Here is a 26,797-nt window from a genome sequence, read left to right as displayed (position 1 = left end):
GATTTTAAAAAAACAAACCTGTTCTCAGGAAACTGCTGTTTATTATCTTGGGTCTCTGTCTATAGTTTCTTCGTAATAATGTTCTCACTTAAGCAATGAAGAAACTTAGAATCTGAATCATCTAGCATTAAGAAATAAGTTTCTTCACTTATTCTCACTGTAGCCTGAAGTAGTCTCTTATATCTGTTTCTTCCCCTCGCCCCAAAGAAACAAAATTACTCTGATAGCATAGTCTGTTTTTGCAAGCATGCTTTGCAATGTTGATAGCTTCTTCTAGGCACTTAAAACTTATATCTTATACAAGTAATTTTTTTTTATATTGTGTAGTATATGCTTCAGAGGACCCAGGACCAAGATGAAAATGTGGCTTTGGAGGCTTGCGAGTTTTGGCTGACTTTGGCTGAACAGCCAATTTGTAAAGATGTATTATGTCGGCATCTTACTAAGTAAGTATTAAGAATTACAATTCCTAGTTATTTTGAAATAGTAATCAGTTGACTTGTTCCTGGTTACTCTTATAGAGACTGTATCTAGTTTCCTGTAGCTAGTTCTTTTGCATATTAAAAATGGCTGTAGCACAGAGATCACTGAAAAGACTTCTGAGGATTTCAGACTCAGCTCCAGAAGCAACCTAAACTGTGTCACTGGTGCTTTACCTAGAGCTTAACAGCCTGTTAAGCATCAGATGGATGCAAAGTTAAACTAATGTGCGCATAAGCTTAAACAAACATCTCCACGTGACATTACACATATCTGGTGTACCATGAACACATTGTCTTGACAACTGCTATTGTGAGCATCTCTGTGCAATGCTTCTATGTGCATAGTCATGCCAAGGGTTCCCCATCTTTATGAAGAACATAACAAAATGACAAGATCATTTAGATTTAGAAATCAATTTCATATCAGTTGCCACTGCAATTTAAACTTGAAGAAAGCATGTATAATGTGTTTCTTCATACTTCTTCAGACTGCCAGTAGTTTTTTAAGTTTCAAAACCTTTTGTTTGTAAGTTTCAAAAAGTTATCCTAAGCCTTAAAATGTAGATCCTTGATTGAATGGGAATGAATATCCATGTTTGAGATTTAAACATCTGCATGTCTGCATCAGTGCTCATAACTTTTTTCCAGACTAATCTGAAGACTTTTGCAATAGGAAACAAATTCTTCAGTGTTCCCAGTAAATGGAGACTCTGTTTTTGACATATGCATGGAAGGTTTTTGAAAATACTAGAGCAGTTCTGTCTGTGATTCTGTTCTTCCAGTCAAGATGTTGAGAGAAGAGATGCATTCTTTTCAGCAATTTTAGATGTAAAGCAATTTTAAAAAAAAAAGGAGGGGTGTCAAAATTTCAGTTTTCATAAGCAATTAGAAAAGAGAGAATTGAGATTAAAACACCAACTGTAGCAATACAGGAATAGGAGTTGAAAACAGGAGAACCAATGTTATGTGAAATGATTTTTAATTTTTAAAATGTTTTTACATAACATACTCTTATAGCTCAAAAGACAAAAGAATGATAGCACAGTTCTTGATTTACCTACCCCCTTCCCAATACACATATTAATACTAGTCACCTTCTCAGTATAAAACTTAAACCTCTTCTGGCCTACATGAACATTGACATTGCAGCAGCTTCATCCTCGGTTGTTGTGATTTTTTTAAGTTTTTTAATTTCTAGAGAAACAGATAAGAGTAACATTACATATCTCTCATCTTTCAGCATCATATTTGTTGAAAGCAACTTGATTGTTGGCGAGTTCTTTTTGACTAGGGAGCTATATAAATTTGCCAATACTTGATGAGAATCTTAAATTTTTTATATTAGATTAAGTGGGACAAGATCTTCTAAAAAACTGTTTGTTTAATATCTTGTTCCATTTTGCTCCTGTAGGCTTTCTTATAAAATATATAGCTCTTGCATACTTCATAAAGTATGCTGCAGAAATGCCAATGAATGGGTGTTAATCTGAATACTTACTATTCTTTCATTAAAAGTTCAGAAGGTAACATTCCATTGAGATGCATGAATATTATTGCTGGCCTGCATACCTTCAGAAACAATACTCCTCAGCTGCAGAATATACAGGGATTGAGTCTGTCACTGGTTCTGGGTCAGTCCATGGTGATATCAGTATTAGCTTGATTTGGCTTTTAATGCATATTTTTATTTTTATGGATTTATTTTTGTAGTGAATGTGTTTTTATGTGAAGTATTTGACTTTCTTCCTCTGGTACTTTTTCTTTTTTTTTTTTTTTTGCCATATATCAGTACCATTGGAGTCCCATGGCCATAAACAGTTTAATAACTAAAGTTCTAATATAAACTAATGACTTGACTAATGTGAAGATCTCTGCAATGTTGGGGACTTGTCTTAAGGGGTGATACTTGAAATAATCACAAAAGGATAGGAGGGCTTAATGTAGTTAAACTTCCATCCTTATTAAGAGTAGTGAGGTAGAGTCATCAGCCACAGGTAAATAAAGTGACAAATACTATTCGTGAGCGCCAACTTAATAACTTGTTTATCAAGCATATTTTGGGAGTTTGAATTCTTACTGAAAAGCTTTAGACTTAATTTCTGAAAGGTGCTTCAGAATAAATTTCATCATCTAGAAGAATATCCTGTTTTTAAAGTGTAAACCTCGGTTGTGCCATCTGATTACCTCTAGTCAGAAATTAACACTTTTTCAGATTACAAAGTATTGATGAACCTCATGAAATGGAGTATGGTTAAGGTACTAGCTTTTGTTATCAGGCTAAGTTTTTGTTTGGGGGATTTTTGTTTGTTTTTTGTTGGGGGGGTGGTTGCAACCAAAATTATGGCCCAGGTAACTGAAAACCAGCTTGCTTTATTTATGTGTTATTTTGACATAGAATCATAGAATACCTCGAGTTGGAAGGGACCCATAAGGATCATCGAGTCCAACTCCCTGCTCCTTGCAGGACTACCTAAAACTAAACCATATGACTAAGAGTGTCATCCAGATGCTCCTTGAACTCTGACAGGCTTGGTGCCATGACCACTTCCCTGGGGAGTCTGCTCCAGTGACCGACCACCCTCTCAGTGAAGAACCTTTTCCTAATGTCCAGTCTGAACTTCCCCTGATGCAGCTTCATCCCATTTCCTCGTGTCCTATTGCTGGTCACCAGAGAGAGGAGATCAGCACCTCCCCCTCTTCTGCCCCTCTTGAGGAAGTTGTAGACTGCGATGAGGTCACCCCTCGGCCTTCTCTTCTCCAAGCTGAACAAGCCAAGTGACCTCAGCCGCTCCTCATAAGTCTTGCCCTTGAGACCTTTCACCACCTTGGTTGCCCTCCTCTGGACACACTCCAACAGTTTGATGTCCTTCTTATATTGAGGTGCCCAAGACTGCACACGGTACTTGAGGTGGGGCCGCACCGGTGCAGTGCAGAGTGGGACAATCACCTCCCTCGACCAGCTAGCTATGCTGTGCTTGATGCACTCCAGGACATGGTTGTCCCTTTTGGCTGCCAGGGCACACTGTTGACTCATATTCGACTTGCCATCAACCCAACCCCCCAGATCTCTTTCTGCGGGGCTGCTCTCCAGCCTCTCCTCCCCCAGTTTTTATATATACCCAGGATTACCCTGCCCCAGGTGGAGAATCTGGCACTTGCTCTTGTTAAATTTCATACAGTTGGTGATTGCCCAGCTCTCTAGTCTATCCAGATCTCTCTGTCAGGCCTCTCTACCCTCGAGGGAGTCCACAGCTCCTATTTTAGCATCATCAGCAAACTTACTTAACATACATTTGATTCCTGCATCCAGAACATTTATGAAAACATTAAAGAGCGTTGGCCCTAAAACTAAGCCCTGGGGAACCCCACTGGTGACTGGCCACCAGTCTGATGTAACCCCATTAACTATAACTCTCTGAGCCCGACCCATCAGCCAGTTGCTCACCCAACGTATTATGGACTTGTCTAGCTGTGTGCTGGACATTTTGTCCAGATGGATACTGTGAGAGACAGTATCAAAAGCTTTGCTAAAATCCAAAAACCCCACATCTCCTGGCTTCCCTTGGTCAACTAGATGGGTGACCTTGTCACAAACGGAAATTAAGTTGGTTAAGCAGGACTTTCCCCTTGTGAACCCATGCTGGCTATGACCAATGACTGTGCTGTCTCTCAAGTGTTTCTCAATAACTCCCAGAATGACCTTCTCCATAATTTTACCAGGCACTGAAGTGAGACTGACAGGCCTGTAATTACCAGGGTCTTCCTTCTTGACATGTATCAATATTTCTTTGTAGACTGATACCTGTGCTGGTAAATGGTATGAAATATTCAGAGATCGATATTATTCTGTTGAAGGTAAGCACTGATTTCTTTTATATTCAGTAAGAATATCTGGTTAACTCCTGACTCGTAAATCAGAATGATTTAGCTGGTAGGCCAGATTTGGTCTGCCATCTGTTCAATGGAGATTTAGCTTTCTGGGGCAAGGTGTGCTGTTCCAAAAACTAAATGCAACTGCTGCCATGTTTGTTGGAAAATAATCTATGGGCTTTCCTGCTTTGCCCCTGTCCCCTCCCACCCAACTTTGGCAAAGCTGGGATACTTTTACCCATTAATTACTGCAGCAAAGCAGCCAAAAAAAAGTTATCAGAATTAATTTTAATGCCCTTCTAGCTTGAACTATGCAGATTTTTCTGTCGCATTTTAGAATGTGTCTGTGTACTAGAATTTCTCTCTCTTCTTCCTTCTAATTCCTTCCCATCAAGAGTAATTTCTTAACAGGAAAGATACTTTGTGCTTTTGTGTGAGCTTACCTCTGTCGCTTCTGTTTTCCTGTCATTTTTCTGGTAAATACTGTAGCAGAATGCAGGAACAATGGCATTTTTAGTTAGCTGGGCAGCACAAGTGGGATGTGAATCTTTCATATGCTTGAAGGTCCTTTCCAACCTAGTGATTCTGTGAAAATCTTGAACTAAAATTTACACTACATTCTTAACCTCCTTGAGCAATGTAGTTGCTCTAGTTTATCTGATAAAACATTTTGATGACAGGGGGATGTTGAAGAAGATGAAACTATTCCAGATAGTGAACAGGACATAAGACCTCGTTTTCATCGTTCACGGACAGTAGCTCAGCAACATGAAGAAGATGGTATTGAAGATGATGACGATGATGATGATGATCTTGATGATGATGATACTATTTCTGACTGGAATTTAAGTATGTCAAAGTAATGTGTAAAATGTTTTAAAATATAGCTACTTGCATAATACAAGAACCACAGTAAGAAGAGGAGTTTGTGTATAGGAATACTGAGGCTTTGCTTCTGAATAGAAAAAGATCTGCTGATATAATTGGTGGTGGGGGCGGGGGGCAGCCTTTCAGGTGATGTTTTGGCTATGTAACTGTACTGACAAAAGCTAGCCATCTGTAAGCTTGTTTTGAATACGGACGATAGAGCTTCAAACATCTACTGGATGCAATTCAACAGAAGCTTTGGATTTTGAATTTTAATTCTACAAGATAATACAAATCATGGATCACCTGTTTAACTTTATAAAAAAAAGTCTTACACATTGTTCTTAGCTTGAGGAAGCTTAATGCTTTCTTTTACTTCAGTCTTCCCTCTAAATCTGGTTTGTGTGTTTGTTTGTTTGATTTTTTTTTCCCCTACATTTGAACGTGCTACTACTCACAGCCATTACCAGTAGTTCAGATGTAATACAGATGAATGTACCTTGAAGCTTATGGATCAAACAACTTTGAGACATATCTAAACTTTTAAAATTATTATTGTTGTTGTTGTTATTTTAGAAGAAAATAAGCACAAATATGCTTGCTTTTGTAAAGTATCTTTTTTTTAATAGTTTTAAATTCATAATGCTGTTCTTGTAGTCGTTGTGTGTAGAGACTGCAGAATTAAATACATATTTTCTGAAAAACATAGCTGAAATGACAGATGGCGCCCTGTGGTCCACAGTTTTGGTTAAGATGGTGAGGAAGCTAAAGCTGACTAGGAAAGAGAGAGAAAAGAACAGTTAACAAATATGTTTTGATGTATGTCATCTGGACTTGAGAGAATTTGGATTATCTGAAATTCAGAATTGTGTGCCCTATTTCTTATCCAGTGTTCTATATTTGACTTCCAATTTGAACAGAGAGGAAACAGAACAGCCTGACAATTAGCAGCATTGCTTACTAATGAGACCTGGTAACTAAATATGGGAGCCTGCCTTTTTTTCCTCTAGTAGAAAGCTTAAACAGTCTTAGCTGAAAGCAGCAGGTGCTGGTCTTGGGGGGTCTGTGCTGTTTATTATTGCTTTGCAGTGGAGAACTGCTCTGAGTTGAGGGCTCATGTTTTGTTTTATTCAAACCTGTTGGACATCATCTAGGAGCAGAGCAGAAAAAGTTTTGTATTTGGTATCTATTCTAGTAGTTGCTACCTCCCAGCTGAAAACTTATCTGTGTCCTCTTTGGGTCCACTAGCAGTTTAGGTCCAGTTCAGGATTTTTGCATCTTACATTTGCTACATATATTTTGCCTGATTACCTGTCTTGTATATACTTTTGTTCCAGTTAGGTCATTTCTGACAGATTAAGAAGGAACTGAGATCATAATAAGCAAAAAAAGTGCAGTATAAATTCCGTAATATAAGCATTCTTTATAAATACATCTTAGCATTATTTTTCTAGACATGACAGCACCACAGCAGAAAACCAGAGTAAGGATTTCTGAATCATGTTTTGAAGTTGTTCTTTTATGAGCTTTTGTGTGCTAAAAATATGTGATTAAAAACTTTCAAACAAATTTCAAGTTGGTGTTCTTTGTATTGGTGCATCACAGAATTAGGAGTAAGATATAAAAGCTCAGAGCAGAAGTCAGCAAATTTCTTTCAGTCTGTAGAGATTGATGATTTTACCTTTTTTTTTTGCTTTGAGACATGGATCATGTTTAAACATTTTCTTTTTAAACAATTGCTAATATTTTTAGGCTATTTCTTCTTTCTCCTTAGCTTCTCCAGTATGTTACATTCATGTCACAGACCTTCCCTCTTCTGTAGTGTTACACCATCCTGAAATTATGTAGTGTATATAATGTTGCAATATAATGGTGTGGTTCCTGTCAGTGAGTGTTTTAATATCCCCAGTGTATAAGTCCTTTTCGTGGTTATAAAAATGATGCAAAATTTGCTTTCTAAGAGCTGTGGCTTTGTACCAGAGCACAGTGGATCTCTGTGTATTTTAATGAAATGGAAGTATATTTTCTCCTAATGCCCTGGCAGCTCAAAGATAAAATGAGGATTATGCTAGCTACAACTGCTTGTATAATAAGCAGAGATTAACACTGTTAATTTCCCTCAGGGAAATGTTCTGCTGCTGCTCTAGATGTCCTGGCTAATGTATTTCGTGATGAACTTCTGCCACACATCTTGCCCCTTTTGAAGGAATTGCTCTTCCATCCTGAATGGGTAGTTAAAGAATCTGGTATCCTTGTTCTTGGAGCAATTGCTGAAGGTAAGGCATATCAGGTTGCTGAATTTTTGATTGGTTCTAAAGCAGCTCTGTGGTTCCTTCTAGGTGAATTTACTTGTGCAAACAAGTATACATCCTTAGCTGATTTGGTTTTAGTGATTAATCTCTACATCTACTAGCTGGTGACTGCAGTTATTTGTTTAAATTTTCATTTTCAAATCTATGCATGTTTCAGAGGCTAAATAACTTAAATAATGTCTTTTATTCTTCCTTTTCTTAATTCTGCACCATATATTTATTGGTATCTCATGAAGTACTACCTTGATTTGATAAAACAGGAATATTTAATAAATTTGAGCCTTACATTTCATTCAGTGTTTTCAGAAATGGAGGAGACTGGTCCTGCGACTTCAGTGTGCTGAGCTGCTTTTTGTGGATGGTTCACTGATTTAAATGTGATAACTTCCATTTCTTTGTATTTACTCATAGGCTTGGCTTTTTGCCTGTATTTCCAGTATCTCTGTCCATTTTGCAAACTGTAGGAATATGTTTGGGTTAATCTATGGATTATCTTTTCCTACAGTGCCTAGTGAACATACTTTTTCTTTGTTGCTAGAAAACTTTTTTGTTGGTTTTGATTTCAAGTCAAGCAAGGTAAAAGTTAGTGCTTCTATCAAATCTCAGTATATTACTGCCTTTGCTGACTTGAAGTGTTGTAGCTTTTATTGCTGGCCAGTATTTGTGTGATATTAGGAGAAAACAAGAAGAAAATTAAATTTCTTAAGGCATCCTTTTTAATGATATGATGATTTTTATCAAGGCCTAATCTTTCTCTACTTATTGTCTTGGTCACTCTGAGTAGACTGGCACAAGACTTCCAAGTTTTATAAACTAATTTTATTTGGATGTTCTTGCTATACTCCATTTAATAAAGCAGAATTTCGGGGCATTGTGGAAGCACTGAAGTAGAAATGTAGTTGAAATGAATGTAAATTTGATTGGGGATTTTAATTATTGTTTATGGTGAGGTTTCTTTTTAGGACTTAACATAAATTAGGTAGACTTGCTTTGTATATTGTTAAAATTTATTACTATGTGATAGGGGATGAAAATATGTCCCTTCTAGGAAATAAAAAAAAGTTCTATTACGTTTTCTAATTCTCATACTGTAATAGCTATATTTTTCCTTCTAGGCTGCATGCAGGGTATGATTCCATATCTTCCTGAGCTGATCCCTCACCTTATTCAGTGCCTCTCTAACAAAAAGGCTCTTGTGCGCTCCATTACATGCTGGACTCTTAGTCGCTATGCACACTGGGTAGTTAGTCAACCCCCAGACACATACTTGAAGCCATTAATGACTGAGTTGCTAAAGCGTATTCTGGATAGCAACAAGAGAGTACAAGAAGCTGCCTGCAGGTGAGCCAAAAGCTTAAACAAAAAGCACTGTCCATGACAATGCTTTTTCATGGGAAACTATTTTAATGCTTTTATCGATGAATGCATGACTCCATTTCTAGTTCTTAATGTTTGGGGTTTTTTTCCTGGAGTAGGTTCAGCTTCTTCTGAAGTAGTCACAGATTACTCTAAATTGTAATAAAATAAAATCAGATAATTTGTATTTCTCTTGTCCAGCTTGTTTTCAGAGTATATGAATCACCAAACTAAACAATCTATTGCAGTAAAAGAAATTATGTGTATGTGACACCTGCTTATTTTCAATATTTGAAGTTTCATTGACCAGAAATCTGGCTTTTATATGCCTATGAACATGGTCAATACTGATGACAAAGGAAAACTATCCTATCATTGCATTAGTGATGTTGTTTATATTTAGCTCAGGATTACCAAAACATTTGGGTTACAATTATTTCAAGGGATATTCCCTTTCTCTTGAAAGGAGATAAAATTTTCCTTTCTCCCCCCTGTCTGCTGATATTAAAAAAAAATATTAATTGACACACCATTAATGGAATGGGTACACCACTTATGCAGGAAGGTTAGCAAATAAAGCTTTTATGTGTCAATTTGTGTGGGGCAGGAGTGTACACATCAGACTGCCAAGAAAGTTTCTTCATAAAGCAGAATTAGATCTGTAATATGTATACATAACAGGTTTTACAGGAATATTTTTAAATTTTGCTCATCACAATGTAAGAGCTGAATCTTTGTGTTCAATCAAAATAGATTGGGTTTGAGTAATACCATTTTGAAAACATACCTTGGATGAATTTGAGGACTAAATACAGTTCTATGTTTAAACAGAAATGGGTAGTGTGGGGCATTTTGGGGTGGTCTTGTTTTTTGTTTCAAGATACTGACTGACGTGTTTGGGGTGGGTTTTTTGTCACTCAGTGCCTTTGCTACTCTAGAAGAGGAGGCTTGTACAGAGCTTGTTCCTTATCTTGCATATATACTTGACACTTTGGTCTTCGCATTTAGTAAATACCAGCATAAAAACCTGCTCATTCTGTATGATGCTATAGGAACTCTAGCAGATTCTGTAGGACATCATCTAAATAAACCAGTGAGTATACCTTATGTTCTGTAGAAGCACTTGTCATATATTGAAAAACTGATTTGGTGTTTTTTGTAACACGCTTTACATGTTATAAAACAGAAATGCTGACCTTTCTGTGTAGATTTCAATAATAACAAATATTTACATGTAAAATACATAGACTGCATGTAATTTTCCCACTACACAAATACTCCCCATTTTGAATAAACGTGTGTATGGTGGCTTGTGAAATGTGTTTCTCATTATCATGACCTTTTTTTCCTCATTCTCAGAATTTTTCAGCTCAGAGGAGATATGTATATCAATATAGATATGAAATGGGACTTTAAAGAAATTGGTGGAATGTGTGTGCTAATTTCTAATGACTGGGGTTTTTTTTAAATTTTTTTTTCTGTAACTACTTTCAGTATAGCTAAGCTGCTCTGTGTGTCTTTCCAATGTATTGGAGTACATCATCATTAGAAATTGCTTTATCAGAGAGTGGGATAGACATGCATTTTATATATAAAAACACAAAATCCTTTGGACAAAGCAGAGATAACACACAGGCAAATATGTGTACATATGTTCATTAATAGGATATGCATACATGTCACGTGCTATGTGATGGCTATTGAATGCTATTGGTATTGATATTGATGCTATGATGGCTATTGAAATTTGCTTTATTATAGTGCTTCACATGTCATAGACACTAGAATAAAACAATTTGGGTTGTTGCCATGGCATTTTACTTGCCATCTAAGACTCCACACCATCAGAGGACATCTTTTCCAATCTCTTTCTGGCCCTGTCCAGCTTGACATTTGATGGCACCAGGAGGAAGCTAAATGGGAGCTCCTGGTGATGGTGGGACTTTCTTCAGTCACTTAGAATATTGTATCTTTGGACATAGCATTAGCTGGCAGCATCTGTTGGCTCTTTGGATACTTTCTGGGAGCAACAGTACTACAGGGATGCCTTGCTTAATGTCTTTGTGACTGTGACAACAGTGTCAGGGAAGATGCAACATCTTTATACAGAACTGGTAAGTGTGCCCTTCTGGAGGGATAGAAAATTACTTTCTTCATGGATGAGGAAGAGGTTTCAGGAACTTGGGGGGATAGGATTGTAGCATCAGGGCAGTGGGAGATGGTTGAGAAAAGCAGGTGGCAGATGCACAAACAGATTGCATTGCTGGTAAAAACATTTTCTGTAGGCCCTGAGGCAATCCTATAGATTTGTAACAACCCAGGCAGCTATTAAAAGTTTCTAGACTGATGCCAAACCTGGAGGAAAAGATTAATTCTACAAAGGTACTTATGTGCCTCAGCAAAAAATCTGAAGACATAAATTGTCAATTCTAATATTAAACTACTTCTACATATTGCAACAATGATTAGAGTATATCAATTTTCTTTTGCTGAGAAAGTAGAATATATCAATACTTAATATATCAATTTTCTAGCTTTCAAATAAACTAGTACACAATGAAGTGTTTCAGTAGCTGATGCTTTTTCATCCTAAACAGGAATATATTCAGATGCTAATGCCTCCATTAATCCAGAAGTGGAACATGTTGAAGGATGAAGATAAAGATCTCTTCCCTTTATTAGAGGTAAATGTTAAAATTTGAATATGTTTTATCAACTTCTTTTAGGAATTACCCCTTTTACTAAAGATGCTCCTGTTAGTAAGTGTGACTATAAAAGCTGACAGCATTAAGTATTTCCCATTATGGAGAAAATATTATGACTGTAGTGAGAAAATCTTGTGACTGAGGAAATGTCATTAGGTTTAGCAGGAATCTTTTAGATTTTTTTTTCTGCCATTCTTGAGTGTTTTCTTTGTGATTTTTTTTTAATTGTTCCATCCCCCTGTTGTTCTTGTCTTCTCTCTCTCCTTGCTCTCCCTTCATCCCTCCATTAAAACTATTATCAGACAGGTTGAAGGTATGAACCAGACCATGTAGTCTGTTCTCTGTACTTTCCAAGTGTGAAGCAGGAAAATGCTTCTAGAGAAATTAGTTTTGTAACTCTTGGGTAATGTTAGGGCTTGTTACATGGTCAGGATATTGAAGTTTAGCGTAAGTGCTAGCTGAATTATAGTAACTGTCTTCATATGAACTTTCTTGGCCACCTCTAAGAAGATGCTGCTTCTGAGAAATTTTCTCAACTGACATACATAGGAGAGAGTAACAATTAGCTGACAGTTGCCTTGGCTCAGCTAATCAGTACTGCCTTTCCATGTTGTTTTTACTTAATCAGTTACTTGTGGGTATACTTAAAATGCTTTTAATTTATCTCTCCCAAGTAAAAGGTACTTCAGGGACGTGAGGAAAGTTAGTGTGTCTCTCGCTCTTTTTATTTATTTATTTTATTCCAGTGCCTGTCGTCAGTTGCTACTGCCTTGCAATCTGGCTTTCTTCCGTACTGTGAACCTGTGTACCAGCGTTGTGTAAATCTGGTGCAGAAGACTCTTGCACAAGCCATGGTATTTTTCTATTGCTATTCCAATGTTTTCAGAATATCTCCTTAAACCAATGTATTAACTATGTAAAGTTAGAGGTTTGCAGGGAGATTTGTAGTATTAACCATTGAATATTTAAATGAAGCTGCAGTTCTGAAACTAATTTTTTGTTTGCTTGTTTTGTTTTATTTTTACTTTTATGCATACCCCTGAGAAAATCTAATACTCATTTTGAAAATGTGTACTTATTTGTTGCAGTTGCACAATGCTCAGCCAGACCAATATGAGGCTCCAGATAAAGATTTCATGATTGTGGCTCTTGATTTACTTAGTGGTTTAGCTGAAGGACTTGGAGGCAACATTGAACAGCTAGTGGCTCGCAGCAATATCCTGACACTAATGTACCAATGCATGCAGGTGAGATGAGTAACCTGTTTAATCCAAGGATTTTCTTTCTTAAGAGAATCGGAAACACTTCTAGAATTGTCAGGTTTTTTTCTTCCTCTCTTTAGGATAAAATGCCTGAGGTACGGCAGAGTTCTTTTGCATTGTTAGGTGATCTGACAAAGGCGTGTTTTCAGCATGTTAAGCCTTGCATCGGTATGTTTCTTTTACATATTAAATAATTAACACGTTTTACAAACTGATAAGAGGCTGGTTTAGCCATTGTTAAGTTCCCTTTTCTGTGGCTTGCCTTGTCATGGTGTTGTAAGTTTTCATTTTCCTTTATCAGAAAGATTCTGTAGTCTTTTCTCCTTTGAACTGTGTGTTTAAGACATGTTGTTCTTTTTGTAGACAGTGCAGAAGTTCATTTTGCTGCTTGATGTTTATATGTAACATGCTTCCTGTTGTGCTGGAATACAGCAAAACAGATGTACTTAGACTTCGATTAGAACAGTTGCTTTCTTTGATAAATTCTTGAATTTGTAGCTTTTTTGTTCTACTAGAATCTATTGTTACAAGGAGCATCAGTTATACACTTGCAAGATATTCACTGTCTCTTCCCTGAGATACTCTTCAGATAAACTTAACTTGACAAATGAATGCTTGGATAGGCTTGTAATTTAAAATTTATTTGGCAGATGTTATAATCTTTGTGACTAACATTTTATTAAAATTTAATCAAGGCTGTGATTTGCCTTCTAGGCTTCATTGTTGTTGGCTGTTGTGGGTTTTGGGGGGGGTGTTTTGTTTGGTGGTTTGCTGTTATTGTTGAGGGTTTTTTTGTTTGGGGTTTTTTGTTTGGGGTTTTTTTTTAGCACAGCTGAATACATAGCTATTCAGGTATGTTTTTTCTTCCCCCACCCCCGTGAAGGGGTGAAAAAAGGTTTCTAGAGTTATATAAAGGTAAAGCCTATTAGAAATATTTTTAAAACATAGTTTGAAAAGGTTTGCATTGAACTGCTTAGGTTGCAAAATACAAGTTAATCTGATATATAGCAGAAATACAGCTCTTGTTAATTCTTACAAGAATTGAAATATGCTTACACAATTTTTTAAAAACTTTTCTTTTTTTCCCCATGATCTTATAGTAATGGGACAACATGGTTGTATTGTGTGATGAGATTTTAAAATGTTGTTCTTTCTAGCTGATTTCATGCCTATTTTGGGAACCAACCTAAACCCTGAATTCATTTCTGTGTGTAACAATGCCACCTGGGCAATTGGAGAAATCTCTATCCAGATGGGTAAGATTTTTAATTTTTTTTTCTTTGAATCCTTCCACATTTAGAATGCTTTGAGTTGTTTTTTTTTATTCTTAGTGATATTTTCGTGTTAAAATTTAAATTAAATTTGATATTCTTGTCTTTGACAGTAAGTTCAATGTACCATATCTAAAAAGATAATGTATATTAATGGTCATTTTCTTCTGAATGTTTCTTTTTGGCTGTTTCAGGTATAGAGATGCAGCCTTATATTCCAATGGTGTTGCACCAGCTTGTAGAAATAATTAACAGACCCAACACACCAAAGACATTGTTAGAGAACACAGGTACCCAAAAAATGAGCCATTCATGGTGAAGGGAATTAGAGTTTTTCATTTTTTTTTTATAAAAAAGTGCATGGAACTTATTTTATTGCTATGTATTTGGCTTTTATAAGCAAAAACAACTCTGTTCTGCAGAAGCTCTTACAAGTCTCAGTCTTGCAGCAAAACATCTATCATATATCTAGATTATTAAAGTTATTGCTTTCTCACCTTTATAGCATTTTATATTTAGTTATCATCTATTTAAGAATTATTCCAATTTTATTTATGTATACAATATGACAAATGTATGCAGTAACACTTAAAGACTTAGTGGCTTTACACTGATTTTAATATATGCATGTCCTTACACATGTGTACTGTATATATATGGCTAATGTTTGAAACAAATGTAATTGGCATATATAAAACAAATAATGAACTCTTTGAATTTACAAAAAATGCACTTTTTTTTTACGATCAATTTGTAGTAACATGCGCAAAAATCTAGATCTGTGATGGCAGTTTTACCACAACATAACTGAAATTATGTATAACTTCTATTACCTGGTTGCTTAATAACAAATTTCTGAAAAGAATTCTAACAGTTGCATGTGTGTTTTTATGTTCTGGCCAGCAACTTTGCCTTCCAAATTGGGAACAGTCCCCAAATGCCTTATTGAATCAGAATTTCTGAGGCTTGTTTCTTTTGTATTTATAGAGGGCATGTTCTGGTATGAAGAGCACCTTCCATACTTCAGCAAAACTTTATTAATAATTTAACAAGTTTCTGGTTTACTATTTTACTAATTGAGAATCTTTTGACTTTTTTCTGTTCGAAAACTCTCTTGTAAGAAAAATGATAGTTTAGTCATTATACTTGACATAATTGAAAATTATACAAATTCAGTGCTACAGTTACTTTTTTGTTTTGAGCTAAGTATGAGATAAATTGGAGAGAGATTTATTTCAATGCATATTTTTCCTCCAGTATTCTCTACACCCCACCTCCTCATTTAGTATGGAAGGTGAACTTGAAGGAAAAATTGCCTAGTTGTCTGGCATATTTATAGGCACTGCTTTTTGAAAAGATAATTTTGGAGCAAATAGCTACTTGTTATGAAATACACTATGGAATAGCATAGCAATATAAATTTTCTTTCCCCCTGCCCCAACCCCCTTCGTCTGCACTGATGGATGTGTAATACCTATAACTGAGGAGCATCCAGTATTTAAAAGTTTGCTTCTATCACTGCTAGAGAATTTTTTGAAGCATCCAAACACTGACTTTTTTTTTTTTTAGTATCTTAATAGTTGCTTTAAATGTGGATGCATAACTGCAAATAAACATTGAGTGTGGTGTACTTAATTATAAGTTTGTTGTGGGATATTGTGCTGCATGCCATTGGTAAGTGCAAGAGTATTACTGTTTTCTGCTTTAGGTTGTTATTTAATGAGCTATGAAAACACTTCTATGGAAACATACAAGACCACCTTAAGTAAAAGTAGTTGCATAGAAAATAATGAGTACATTCCAAACAGTTAAGCTTTGACAGAAATTACTAGTCTTTGCACAAACTGTAGCTGTGAGAACTTGCAGATAAACCTTAAAAGTGTATTTTAATTTGAAAGTAGCATTTCAAATGCAGTTTTATGTTAGACCTACCGAAAATTTGAGACACTGCATAATGAAATTGAGTAATGTCTGGGCAAAATAGTACATTGCCAGTGAGCCACAGCTTTCCTGGAATGAGTACATTTCAAACTGCTAGTATATCCTACACTAGACTTTTATTGGAGAAAGCATCATCTGCTTTATTGCATGTTTCATTAAATTGTTCACAAATGCCTGTTAATTAGTGTTGCATAGTATGTCCCTTGAACATAGGTTTTCTTTCTCTGCTTCATATAAATCTGCTGGATTTTAGTATTAGTCGTGTATTTTGCTTCAAGTAATCCTGATACATTATTCCCTACCTTCTCCTTTTTCTAAAGATTAATCTTTTGTGAGTTGAGCAAACACCATTAAAACACATTTGAATGATGATATTTTCTTCCGTCTGTCCCTCAGAACAAAGGACCACACTACTTAATCATCCAAAGAAGCAGTTTTGCTTTTCATGTGTTCTTATGCTTCTGTATCAGAAGTCAGTTTCTTATATAACTTTTATGAGGAAGCCTTTTCTGAACAGGAGAAATATTGGGATTAAAGAATTAATTTTCTGCAGTCAGTTGCTATGAGTTAGCAACCACTTTAAATTCTCTACAAGATTATGAAGACAACAAATATTTGGTGCTCTTTGAGAAGTGTTTAATCTATTTAGCATTTATTAGATAGACTACAATGTATTCAGTGTAAAAGTATTTATAAATGTATTTTTACTGATAGATAGTAAGCCTATTAAAGTCTTGAATTCAAAATATTGAAAAAAATAAAATGTTTAGGACTACTTGATACTAAAACTGAAAAAAGTTAATTCCTTTCTGTCAAGAGTATCCATAATAGTACTTTTTATTAAAAACTTTGAAGTGTATGCTAGGTAAATTTACTGTAAGAGATGATTCTGAAGAGGGCAGAATGACTGCTTATATCAGAAAGCCTTTGGATTTTAAATTGTGTTTTTTGGTGTTCTCTCATTTTCTTCTTTAATTTTTCTTTTAACCTGGAGAGTATACCATATATGTTGCTGCCTCTTATTTAGGGGGTGGTAATAAACAACACTGGTGAAATCTTATGTTTACTATCATACACAGGTTCTGTTGGCTTCTGTTTCTGAGTTATTTGTTGTTTTTTCTTTATTTTTTCTCCTCCCCCCTCATTTGCTCATGTCTTGGTTGGCGTTTGGTGGTGTATAACCGTGATTGCATTACCTTAGCAATAACAATTGGTCGTCTTGGTTACGTTTGTCCTCAAGAGGTGGCCCCCATGCTACAGCAGTTTATAAGACCCTGGTGTGTATTATTCAATTATTTTTTTAATTCATTTTTCTTCACTCTCTTTCTTTCTTTCTTTCTTCTATCTCACTTTTAGATATATTTTCAGTTGGTTACAAAATCTCAATCCTTAATCATTGCCAACCATGTGACTAATCTTGTCCTATCAGGTTTGTGAGTTTTTAGTAGCACTGTCATGTATTCTTTATGTTGTGGCTAACTACTAATTTATGCATGGGATAAGATTGTCACATGCTTGTGTGTTAAAGCTTGACTACAAAAGAGCATTTTAAAATCCACCAGAATGATAATATAATGCATGCAAATACTGTATAATTTAAGCTGTTCATTTCTTAAGATTCAGTCTGAGGCTTGAACTGCTGTAAGGAATATGTTTCTAGACTTGTTATGTATAAAATAGCTTGCTTGCTGCTGTAAAAGTTAAATAACTGTTCTGTAAGTGGTATCTGACAATTCATACTGCTATAGTATTTTATGTTCTGCTTCTAATAATGATAGTTTCTATAAATATTTCATATACATGTTTCTTTTGTATTTAATGGAACACAGGTCACACTTTCTAACTGTATGTAGTGCAACAGGAAAGAAAGATTCTGGAGCTGATGCCTAATGGGCAGTAAAGACTGTGTGCAACAAGTATCTTCCTAAGTGTTCAAAATAGTGTTTCAGATAATCTTGTCAGTGTGACTTATTCCATCAAATACTGTAATCTAGTTCTGACTTGACTGAATGAAAAAGTAATAGAATTAGCTAAGTTTTGCTCTCCAACTTAATAGGTGCACCTCTCTGCGAAACATAAGAGACAATGAGGAAAAGGATTCAGCATTCCGTGGGATATGTACCATGATCTCAGTCAACCCCAGTGGAGTAGTCCAAGTAAGATACATAAATAGATCTTAACTTTTTTTTTTTTTGCTCATGTGAAATTTAGTGAAAGCTGTATATGGAGTATGAAAAAGTTTAGCTTGATGTTGATTCCCTGTAGTACATGCTGTAGCTGCTTTTTTGACATCAAGGAGGACAAAATGTTTATATGTAAAATGATACATATCATGATACTTCAGGATTTCTGCTTCAGTAATTATCACTTATGGAAACGAAAGGACAGTATTGTTAAATTCATTTTTTGTCTTTTACTTACAAATAATATGTAAACAATGAACCGTGATTAACTGTATTTTGATACTTCTGTCACTTTTTCATGTTGAGAATGCGTATGAAAATGCAAGGCAAAAGTTCACATAATATTTTTCAGATGCAATTTAGGCTTTAAAAAAAAAACCATAACAAAAACAATAACCACCCCTTAATTCTTAAAACTTGGGTAGGGAAGAGTCTCTTTCAACTTTGGATATATTGCTTAAATAGTCAATGTGACAAGGAAGATGCATCTCTCTAAAATAAATGATACATCTCAAGAATAGAATATCACAGAATCATTAAGGTTGGAAAAGACCTCTAAGATCATCAAGTCCAACCATCAACCCAACACCACCATGCCCACTAAACCATGTCCCAAAGTGCCACGTCCACACATTTTTTGAACACCTCCAGTGATGGTGACTCCACCACCTCCCTGGGCAGCCTGTTCCAATGCTTGACCACTCTCTCGGTAAAGACATTTTTCCTACTGTCTACTCTAAACCTCCCCTGGCACAACTTGAGGCCATTTCCTCTCGTTCTATCACTGGTTACTTGGGAGAAGAGACCAACACCCACCTCACCACAGCCCCCTTTCAGGCAGTTGTCAAGAGCAATGAGGTCTCCCCTCAGCCTCCTCTTCTCCAGACAGAACAACCCCAGTTCCCTCAGCCGCTCCTCAGAAGACTTGTGCTCCAGCCCCCTCACCAGCTTCGTTGCCCTTCTTTGGACACGCTCCAGCACCTCAATGTCCTTCTTGGAGTGAGGGGCCCAAAAGTGAACACAGTATTCGAGGTGCAGCCTCACCAGTGCTGAGTACAGGGGCACGATCACTTCCCTACTCCTGCTGGCCACACTATTGCTGATACAGGCCAGGATGCTGTTGGCCGCCTTGGCCACCTGGGCACACTGCCGGCTCATGTTCAGCCGGCTGTCAACCAGCACCCCCAGGCCCTTTTTGGCCGGGCAACTCTCCAGCCACTCCTCCCCAAGCCTGTAGCGTTGCATGGGGTTGTTGTGACCCAAGTGCAGGACCCGGCACTTGGCCTTATTAAACCTCATGCAGTTGACCCCTGCCCATCGATCCAGCCTGTCCAGATCCCTCTGCAGAGCCCCCCTACCCTCCAGCAGATCAACACTCCCACCCAACTTGGTGTCATTTGCAAACTTACTGAGGGAGCACTCAATTCCCCTCCTGGCCCCAAAACTGAGCCCTGGGGAACACTGCTTGTAACTGGCTGCCAAATGGATTTAACTCCGTCCACCACAACTCTGAGCTCGACTGTGCAGCCAGTTCCTTACCCAGCGAAGAGTACACCTAAGTCACAAGCCACCAGTTTCTCCAGGAGAATGCTGTGGGAGACGCTGTCAAAGGCTTTACTAAAGTCCAGGTAGACAACGTCCACAGCCTTTCCCTCATCCCCTAAGCGGGTCACCTGGTCATAGAAGGAGATCAGGTTGGTCAAGCAGGACCTGCCTTTCATGAACTCGTGCGGGCTGGGCCTTATCCCTTGGTTGTCCTGCACATGTCCTGTGAACGCCCTCAAGATGAACCTCTGCATAATCTTCCCCAGTACCGAGGTCAGGCTGACAGGCCTGTAGTTCCCTGGATCCTCCTTCCGGCCTTTCTTGTAGATGGGCGTCACATTGGCAAGCCTCCAGTCTTCTGGGACCTCCCCTGTTAACCAGGGCTGCTGATAAATGATGGAGAGTGGCTTGGCAAGCTCCTCCACCAGCTCCCTCAGCACTCTTGGGTGGATCCCATCAGGCCCCATGGACTTGTGGGTGTCCAGCTGGCATAGCAGGTCGTGAACTGCTTCCTCCTGGATTATGGGGAGTTTATTCTGCTCTCCATCCCCATCTTCCAGCTCAGGGGGCTGAATACCCTGAGCATACTTAGTCTAGCTATTAAAGACTGAGGGAAAGAAGGCATTAAGTACCTCAGCTGTTTCCTCATCCTTGGTGGCAATGTTCCCCCCCACATGCAATAAAGGATGGAGATTCTCCTTGCCTCTCTTTTTGTTGTTAATATATTTGTAAAAACATTTTTTGTTGTCCCTTACAGCCGTGGACAGATTGAGTTCTGGCTAGGCTTTTGCCTTTCTAATTTTGTCCCTGCTTGACCTAACGAGATCCTTGTACGCTTCGTGAGTTTCCTGCCCCTTCTTACAGAGGTGATAAACTCTCCTCTTTTCTCTGAGTCCCAGCAAAAGCTACCTGTTCAGCCAGGTCAGTCGTCTTCCCCGCCAGCTATTCTTACGGCACATGGGGACCGCCTGCTCCTGCGCCTTTAAGATTTCCTTCTTGAAGGCTGTCCAGCCTTCCTGGACCCTTTTGCCCTTCAGGACTGTCTCCCAAGGGACTCTCTCAACCAGTGACCTGAACAGGCCAAAGTCTGCCCTCCAGAAGTCCATGGCAGCGGTTTTGCTGACCCCCTTCATTACTACACCAAGAATTGAGAATTCTATCATTTCATGGTCACTAAGCCCAAGACGGCCTCCGACCACCACATCTCCCCACCAGTCCTTCTCTGTTTGTAAACAGCAGGTCAAGCAAGGCACCTCCCCAGTAGTCTCCCTTACCAGCTGTGTTAGGAAGTTTTCTTCCACAGACTCCAGGAACCTCCTAGACTGTTTCTTCTCTGCTGTGTTGTATTTCCATCAGATGTCTGTTAAGTTTAGGTTTCCCACGAGAACAAGGGCTTGCGATTGTGAGACTTCTCCCAGTCGCTTGTAGAATGCTTCATCTGCCTCTTCGTCCTGGTTGGGTGGTCTATAACAGACTCCCAGCAGGATATCTGCCTCGTTGGCCTTCCCCCTCATCCCTACCCATAAGCACTTGACTTGGTCATCACAATCGTTGAGCTCTATACAATCAAAACACTCCCTAACTGTCGTGGTTTAGCTCCAGCCGGCAACTAAGCACCACGCAGCCGCTCGCTCACTCCCCCTCCCCCAGTGGGACGGGGGAGAGAATTGGGAAAAAACTCATGGGTTGAGATAAAAACAGTTTAATAGGACAGCAAGAGAGAAGGAAACAACAATGTTAACAACAATAATAATACCGACAAAGGAATGTACAAGAACAAGCGATGCCCAATACAGCAATTGCTCACCACCCGGCGATCGATAGCCCGTCCCCGAGCAGCGATTCTTGCCCCCCGGCTAACTCCAGTTTATGGACTGGGCATGACATTATATGGTAGGGAATATCCCTTTGGCCAGTCTGGGTCAGCTGTCCTGGCCGTGCCCCCGTGCACCCCCAGCCTTCTCACTGGCAGGCCAGCAGGAGAATCTGGACTGTCCTTGACTGCTCAGCAACAACCCAAAACATCAGCACCTTATCAACATTTTCTCATCCCAAATCCAAAACACAGTCTCACACTAGCTTCTGTGAAGAAAACCAGCTCTATCCTGGCTGAAATGAGGACGCTAACATACAGAGTCACCCCACCACCTCTCCTTCCTTGCCTGTCCCTTCTGAAGCGCTTATAGCCATCCATTGCAGCACTCCAGTCATGAGAAGCATCCCACCATGTTTCTGTGATGGCAACTACATCATAGCTGTCCCACTGCACAATGGCTTCCAGCTCCTCCTGTTTGCTGCCCATGCTGCGTGCATTGAGCTGGGCTATCGATTTCTCCCCCAACATTGGCATGCCACCTCTAGGCTCATCTCTAGCGAGCCTGGGTTTATCCCCTTCCCCCTTCGAGTCTAGTTTAAAGCCCTCTCGATGAGCCCCGCCAACTCATGAGTGAGAGTCCTTTTCCCCCTTGGACACAGTTGCACTCCATCTGCTGCCAGCAGGTCTGGTGCTGTGTAAACTGCCCCATGGTCAAAAACCCCAAAATTCCACAGACGGCACCAGCCCCTGAGCCACGTGTTAACCAGGTGTGTTTTCCTGTTCCTTTCAGTGTTCCTCCTGCCACTGAAGGTACTGACAAAAACACTACCTGTGCTCCTGCTATGACTTTCTCTTTAGTCTCTGCAGCTCCAAAGTAAAGCTGTACCAATGTAATATTTTTTGTAAGAGGAAAATGAAGGTGCATTTCCCTCTCCTCTGCCTGGAATCCTTCTCCCTGAAACACAATAATTGAGCTTCTATCTTGTTTTGAATTTGTCAGTTCATTTCACTTATCCCTTATTTTGTACTTAGCATTTCCCTTTTCTGCTGTCCATTTGTTCTTTCACACAGCTTAAAGGGAGGGATTAATTAAGGACTCTCTTCATTATCCCAGCTCTCCTCCTTTGTAGTTGTTATCTTTAGTTCCTATCCAAAAACATTTGTGTTATCAACTTAATCATTAAGACTGATGTTTTAATGGTGTAGTAGGAGGTAATGCATGACAGCAGATGAACTAAATGTAGGGATTTTGGGGTGGCTTTAGTTTTAAACCTGTATGATAAACAATTTGTGTATCCCAGAAACAACTTCTGTCTCTGCTTAAAGCAACACAACAGCTTTTTTCCCATCTGGAATACATGAGAGTGAGTTGCAAGCTTGGTCTTGAGTTTTTTGATTGTTATTAAAATGATTGGTTCTCAAACTCGGTCTGTGTATTGAAAGAAGTAGTTAGACAAGTGTGGTGTGGGAGGGGAGGAGGTGTTTGTTGTTTTTGTTGGGTTTTTTTACTGTGGTTTTATTTAATCAAAAACCTGATTAAACAAAGCTATTCCTACACTCAGCTATTTCTATTTCCATACACTTAAGAATACAATAACTTACCATTGCCATTGTTGTCTGAATTAACTGGAAAATAAAGACATAAAACCAAAAGCAGTTGTGAATTAGGATCAAATACCCTGCATAGTTCATAGAACGAACATCAAGCATTGTTTTCAGATATATAAATTGAGGTTTCTAACCTATGTGATTGTTTAATCTTATAGGACTTTATTTTTTTTTGTGATGCTGTTGCATCGTGGATTAGCCCAAAAGATGATCTCCGAGACATGTTCTGTAAGGTAATGTTTCTAATATGACAGTATACCTGAACTGTGGTTGTTTTGGATCCTCTGTTTCTTTCTTGCTTTCTATTTCCACTATTAGCACTTACTGTATTTATAGTCATGAAGGCTTTCTTGCAAAGTCATAAACTTTCAGACAAAACATCATAAAAATGAAGGTTTTTAACCTATATTTTCTTACATGCTTTCAGGTTATTCCAAAATTCTTTTTAACATGTTGAAAAGCTCACTTGAGATCATACTTGAAAGGATAATTGTCCTTAAAGAGCTTTTCATAATGTCCAGCCTACTACATTTTGACTGCATTTGGAAGAACAGGGGGTTTTTATAGCACATGTAAGACTTTTTTTACTTTCTTTTTTTTTTCTTTTCTAAAAAATGATATCTGTGTGGTTCAAGACTTCCCCCCCCCAGATGCCTACTTTATTTTTAGAAATATCTAGAAAATTGCAAATGAAAAATCTTCCAGTGGTATCCTGATCTGTTTATCTTGCTTCAGCTGAAAATAAGTTTTTGGGATTGCTTAACCCTCCTCAGAATCCCTCTTGGATAAACAAGTCTTCAAGAAACTAATGTACAGTGATAGCCAAGAATGCATCCCTAGACAAAGTGTCAATAGAATTTAAGCAAAAGGACTGTTTGCCTTGTGTAAAATAAACAAGGAAAAAAACCCACCCATAAAGTAATATATTGTGTTTTGTCACTAGTGTCTTAGGTTAAAAACCAGAACAAAACAAACTTAATTTCAGTTTCATGAACAGATGCTGTTACTGTTCAGTAGTGTGGCTCCCCTCATATGGTGTAAAATGAAATCTCTGTTTTTAGGAAGGATGTATGTCAAAAGTTAATAGTCCTCTTAAAGCTAAAACAGAGCATATTTCTAAGTATGTACTTGGATCATTTCTCTTCAAGTAATGCCAAGTGTGCACATCAGAACAGAAGCTAGAACTTTTGAATCCCATCTTGAGGAGCAAAGACAAAAATCTCACTGTCCTAGTTAGGAGACCAGTTATCTGAGAGGCTTCGAAGGAACATCAGGGTCAGGAAATGCATGGCTGTGAGTATTCTAGCATCAGCAGAAGGAAACGGCAAATACAAGCTTAAAAGAAAGTCCAGGGTGCTGTCTGTGATCATTGTCCAAAGCAGTTTCAGTACATGTTTCTGTCCTGGTCCTTCAGCATTCAATACTTGCTTCAATAAGCTATGTTCCTCTTTTTCAGATTCTTTCCAGGATATCCATGTGGGATCTAATCCATTCAAACTAGACACAATGTTTCTTGGTCACTTGGCATAAAGACATCCTTCTTTTTAAAAGTGTATTATTTTGTGCTTTTTGCCATGCAAGAAAGGAGACAAAGCTTTCTTTGAGTGATGGCATGCAAATTTTTTAGATTAATTCCTCATTGGAGTGAGTTTTTATGCTAGCTGAATACATGATTACTGTAGGCCAGTTACATGTTTTTCCAACAATAATTATTCCTTTTTGGAACAATGGAAAAAAACCTTTTGTAGTCCCATGAGGTCTTTCTCTTGTTAGTTGATTATCCAGTGTTTGGTTCTGGGGGTGGGTTGGTTGGTTGGTTTGTTACTTTTGGAGCACTAGAGCTGAGAGAGAAAATACCCCTTCCAAGAGCACAGGTAGATGAGCTGCCAGTGTTGAGATCTGATACATACCCTAAGAACGGTATCACATTTTATAAAAGCAAGATAACTGAAGACTGTAGCTGAAGCTCACTTGCTAAAACTGTACTGGAAGGTGATTTTTTTAAGTGTTCCTTTTGTTGTACCTGAACATTCTTAGATTTTTTTTGGTAGTTTCTTGGCAGCTGGCTGATCAGACTCTCTGGGTTAGGAAAGAGAGGTGAATCTTCCTGTGGAAGAAAGGGAGAAAAGCAGTAAATTAACTGGTGACACTGTACTGTTATTGCTACATGCTGTGTAAGAACAGCTCTGCTTGAGAAAGTTGTGTTGAGGGTGAACTCAGTACCATGAGCTTTAACTTTGACATTGCCCTTTTTGTGAGGATGTTTTCATGACAGACTGTTCCACAGTTCAGTATCCTTGAGTTTAAAAAAGAAAAACAAACCAAAACTTTAGAGACTCTCTGCATTATTTTCTATTAGGAGGAGCTATTTCATCTGCTTTTGTTCTTTTGTATGTTTGTCTTTTAACCTGCTATATTCTGGCTAAAATACTGAGACCTTTTTGACAGTATCATTCAATTGTTAATTTATTACATTGGAGAGTCCAGACTGAAGCACGTAAGGGTTTTTTGGTTGGGTTTTTTTTTTTTGGTTTTGGGTGGGTTTTTTGTTTGCTTTTTTCCTTCTTCCCCTCTTATGCTGGCTTTTGACTGCTGTGGATCCCTGTTCTTTCAAAACACAAAAGATTTTAATAGTTTCTTTTTTAGTAATAGTTGTCTACAGGTTCCATGGAAAAAACACAGCTCTCAGGATGCTTTTGTGTTTGCTAGAAATTGACAGGCGTTCATTCTGTCAAATGCTGGTGGTGGTTCTGTCTCAGCTTTCCTCGCAGAACATATTACAGGTTTTTAAAAAAAAAGAGTGAATACAGTAATCTTAACATATAAACCATGTCAATTGACAAAATGTTTAGCATTCTAAATGGCCTAACTCTAGGTTGTAAGACACCACAGTTATTAAAAATACACACATATTTGTATTTATATTTATATTTTTATATTTTATGGTTTACATTTTTAATATTTATATTCGTATTTATATGTGATATATGTTTATATAGTTTATAATAATTTGTGTGGGTAGCTATATTCTACATGTCACCCTTAACTGAAATGTTTTTTTCTTTTAAGACATTACTAGACTTCCTTTGTTTCTTAGTATCATTTAAATATTAAACTGGGGAATTCAAATGGACAGATGCACAATCCAGCAGTTTGTGCCTTACTGCATATGTTGCTAGTAGATAATGATCGTGTATCTGCTGTTTAATGATTATCTTGACTTCCCCCCCCATTTGTAGATTCTTCATGGATTTAAAAATCAAGTTGGGGATGACAATTGGAGGCGTTTCTCTGACCAGTTTCCTCTTCCCTTAAAAGAGCGCCTTGCAGCATACTACGGAGTTTAACCTTAATGCACTGTAGCTGCAGTCACATAATTAGAGGTAAGCACATGAATTTTCCGATTCACTGGAACAGATAACTTTCCTTCCTATAAGAAGAAAAAAAAAGATTATAGTGTACCTAAATGGTGGTAGCTGTAGCAAAAGCAGTTGTCTGACTCTGTTCTTTTATTTTTACAGAGAGAGGGAGAAAGAGAGTGAGTGTGCACGGTAGTGTACCAAGATAAGGTTGGAAGTG

At 37.9% G+C, this 26,797-nt stretch overlaps 1 protein-coding gene across 1 annotated transcript in view; it reads left to right on the top strand.

Moving 5' to 3' along the window:
* The window catches only part of LOC309415226 (transportin-1-like), a gene marked incomplete at both ends in the record, with an annotated part of 59,295 nt that extends 32,730 nt beyond the window's left edge, over positions 1 to 26,565 (top strand). The window contains 16 exons of the mRNA XM_082012677.1: positions 328 to 446; positions 4,277 to 4,337; positions 5,033 to 5,201; positions 7,343 to 7,495; positions 8,647 to 8,872; positions 9,809 to 9,980; positions 11,485 to 11,571; positions 12,339 to 12,446; positions 12,681 to 12,839; positions 12,935 to 13,022; positions 14,012 to 14,110; positions 14,320 to 14,415; positions 17,268 to 17,343; positions 18,123 to 18,222; positions 23,377 to 23,451; positions 26,458 to 26,565. Of these exons, the coding sequence (XP_081868803.1) occupies positions 328 to 446; positions 4,277 to 4,337; positions 5,033 to 5,201; positions 7,343 to 7,495; positions 8,647 to 8,872; positions 9,809 to 9,980; positions 11,485 to 11,571; positions 12,339 to 12,446; positions 12,681 to 12,839; positions 12,935 to 13,022; positions 14,012 to 14,110; positions 14,320 to 14,415; positions 17,268 to 17,343; positions 18,123 to 18,222; positions 23,377 to 23,451; positions 26,458 to 26,565 (1,896 nt within the window). The remainder of the gene's footprint in view (positions 1 to 327; positions 447 to 4,276; positions 4,338 to 5,032; positions 5,202 to 7,342; positions 7,496 to 8,646; positions 8,873 to 9,808; positions 9,981 to 11,484; positions 11,572 to 12,338; positions 12,447 to 12,680; positions 12,840 to 12,934; positions 13,023 to 14,011; positions 14,111 to 14,319; positions 14,416 to 17,267; positions 17,344 to 18,122; positions 18,223 to 23,376; positions 23,452 to 26,457) is intronic.
* Between the last annotated feature and the right edge of the window lie 232 nt (positions 26,566 to 26,797).

This window comes from Phaethon aethereus (assembly GCF_964289735.1).
Source record: "Phaethon aethereus genome assembly, chromosome: W".
Lineage (NCBI taxonomy): Eukaryota > Metazoa > Chordata > Aves > Phaethontiformes > Phaethontidae > Phaethon > Phaethon aethereus.
The sequence above is the reverse complement of the archived record's forward strand: the minus strand, read 5'-3'. Positions and strand labels throughout refer to the sequence as shown.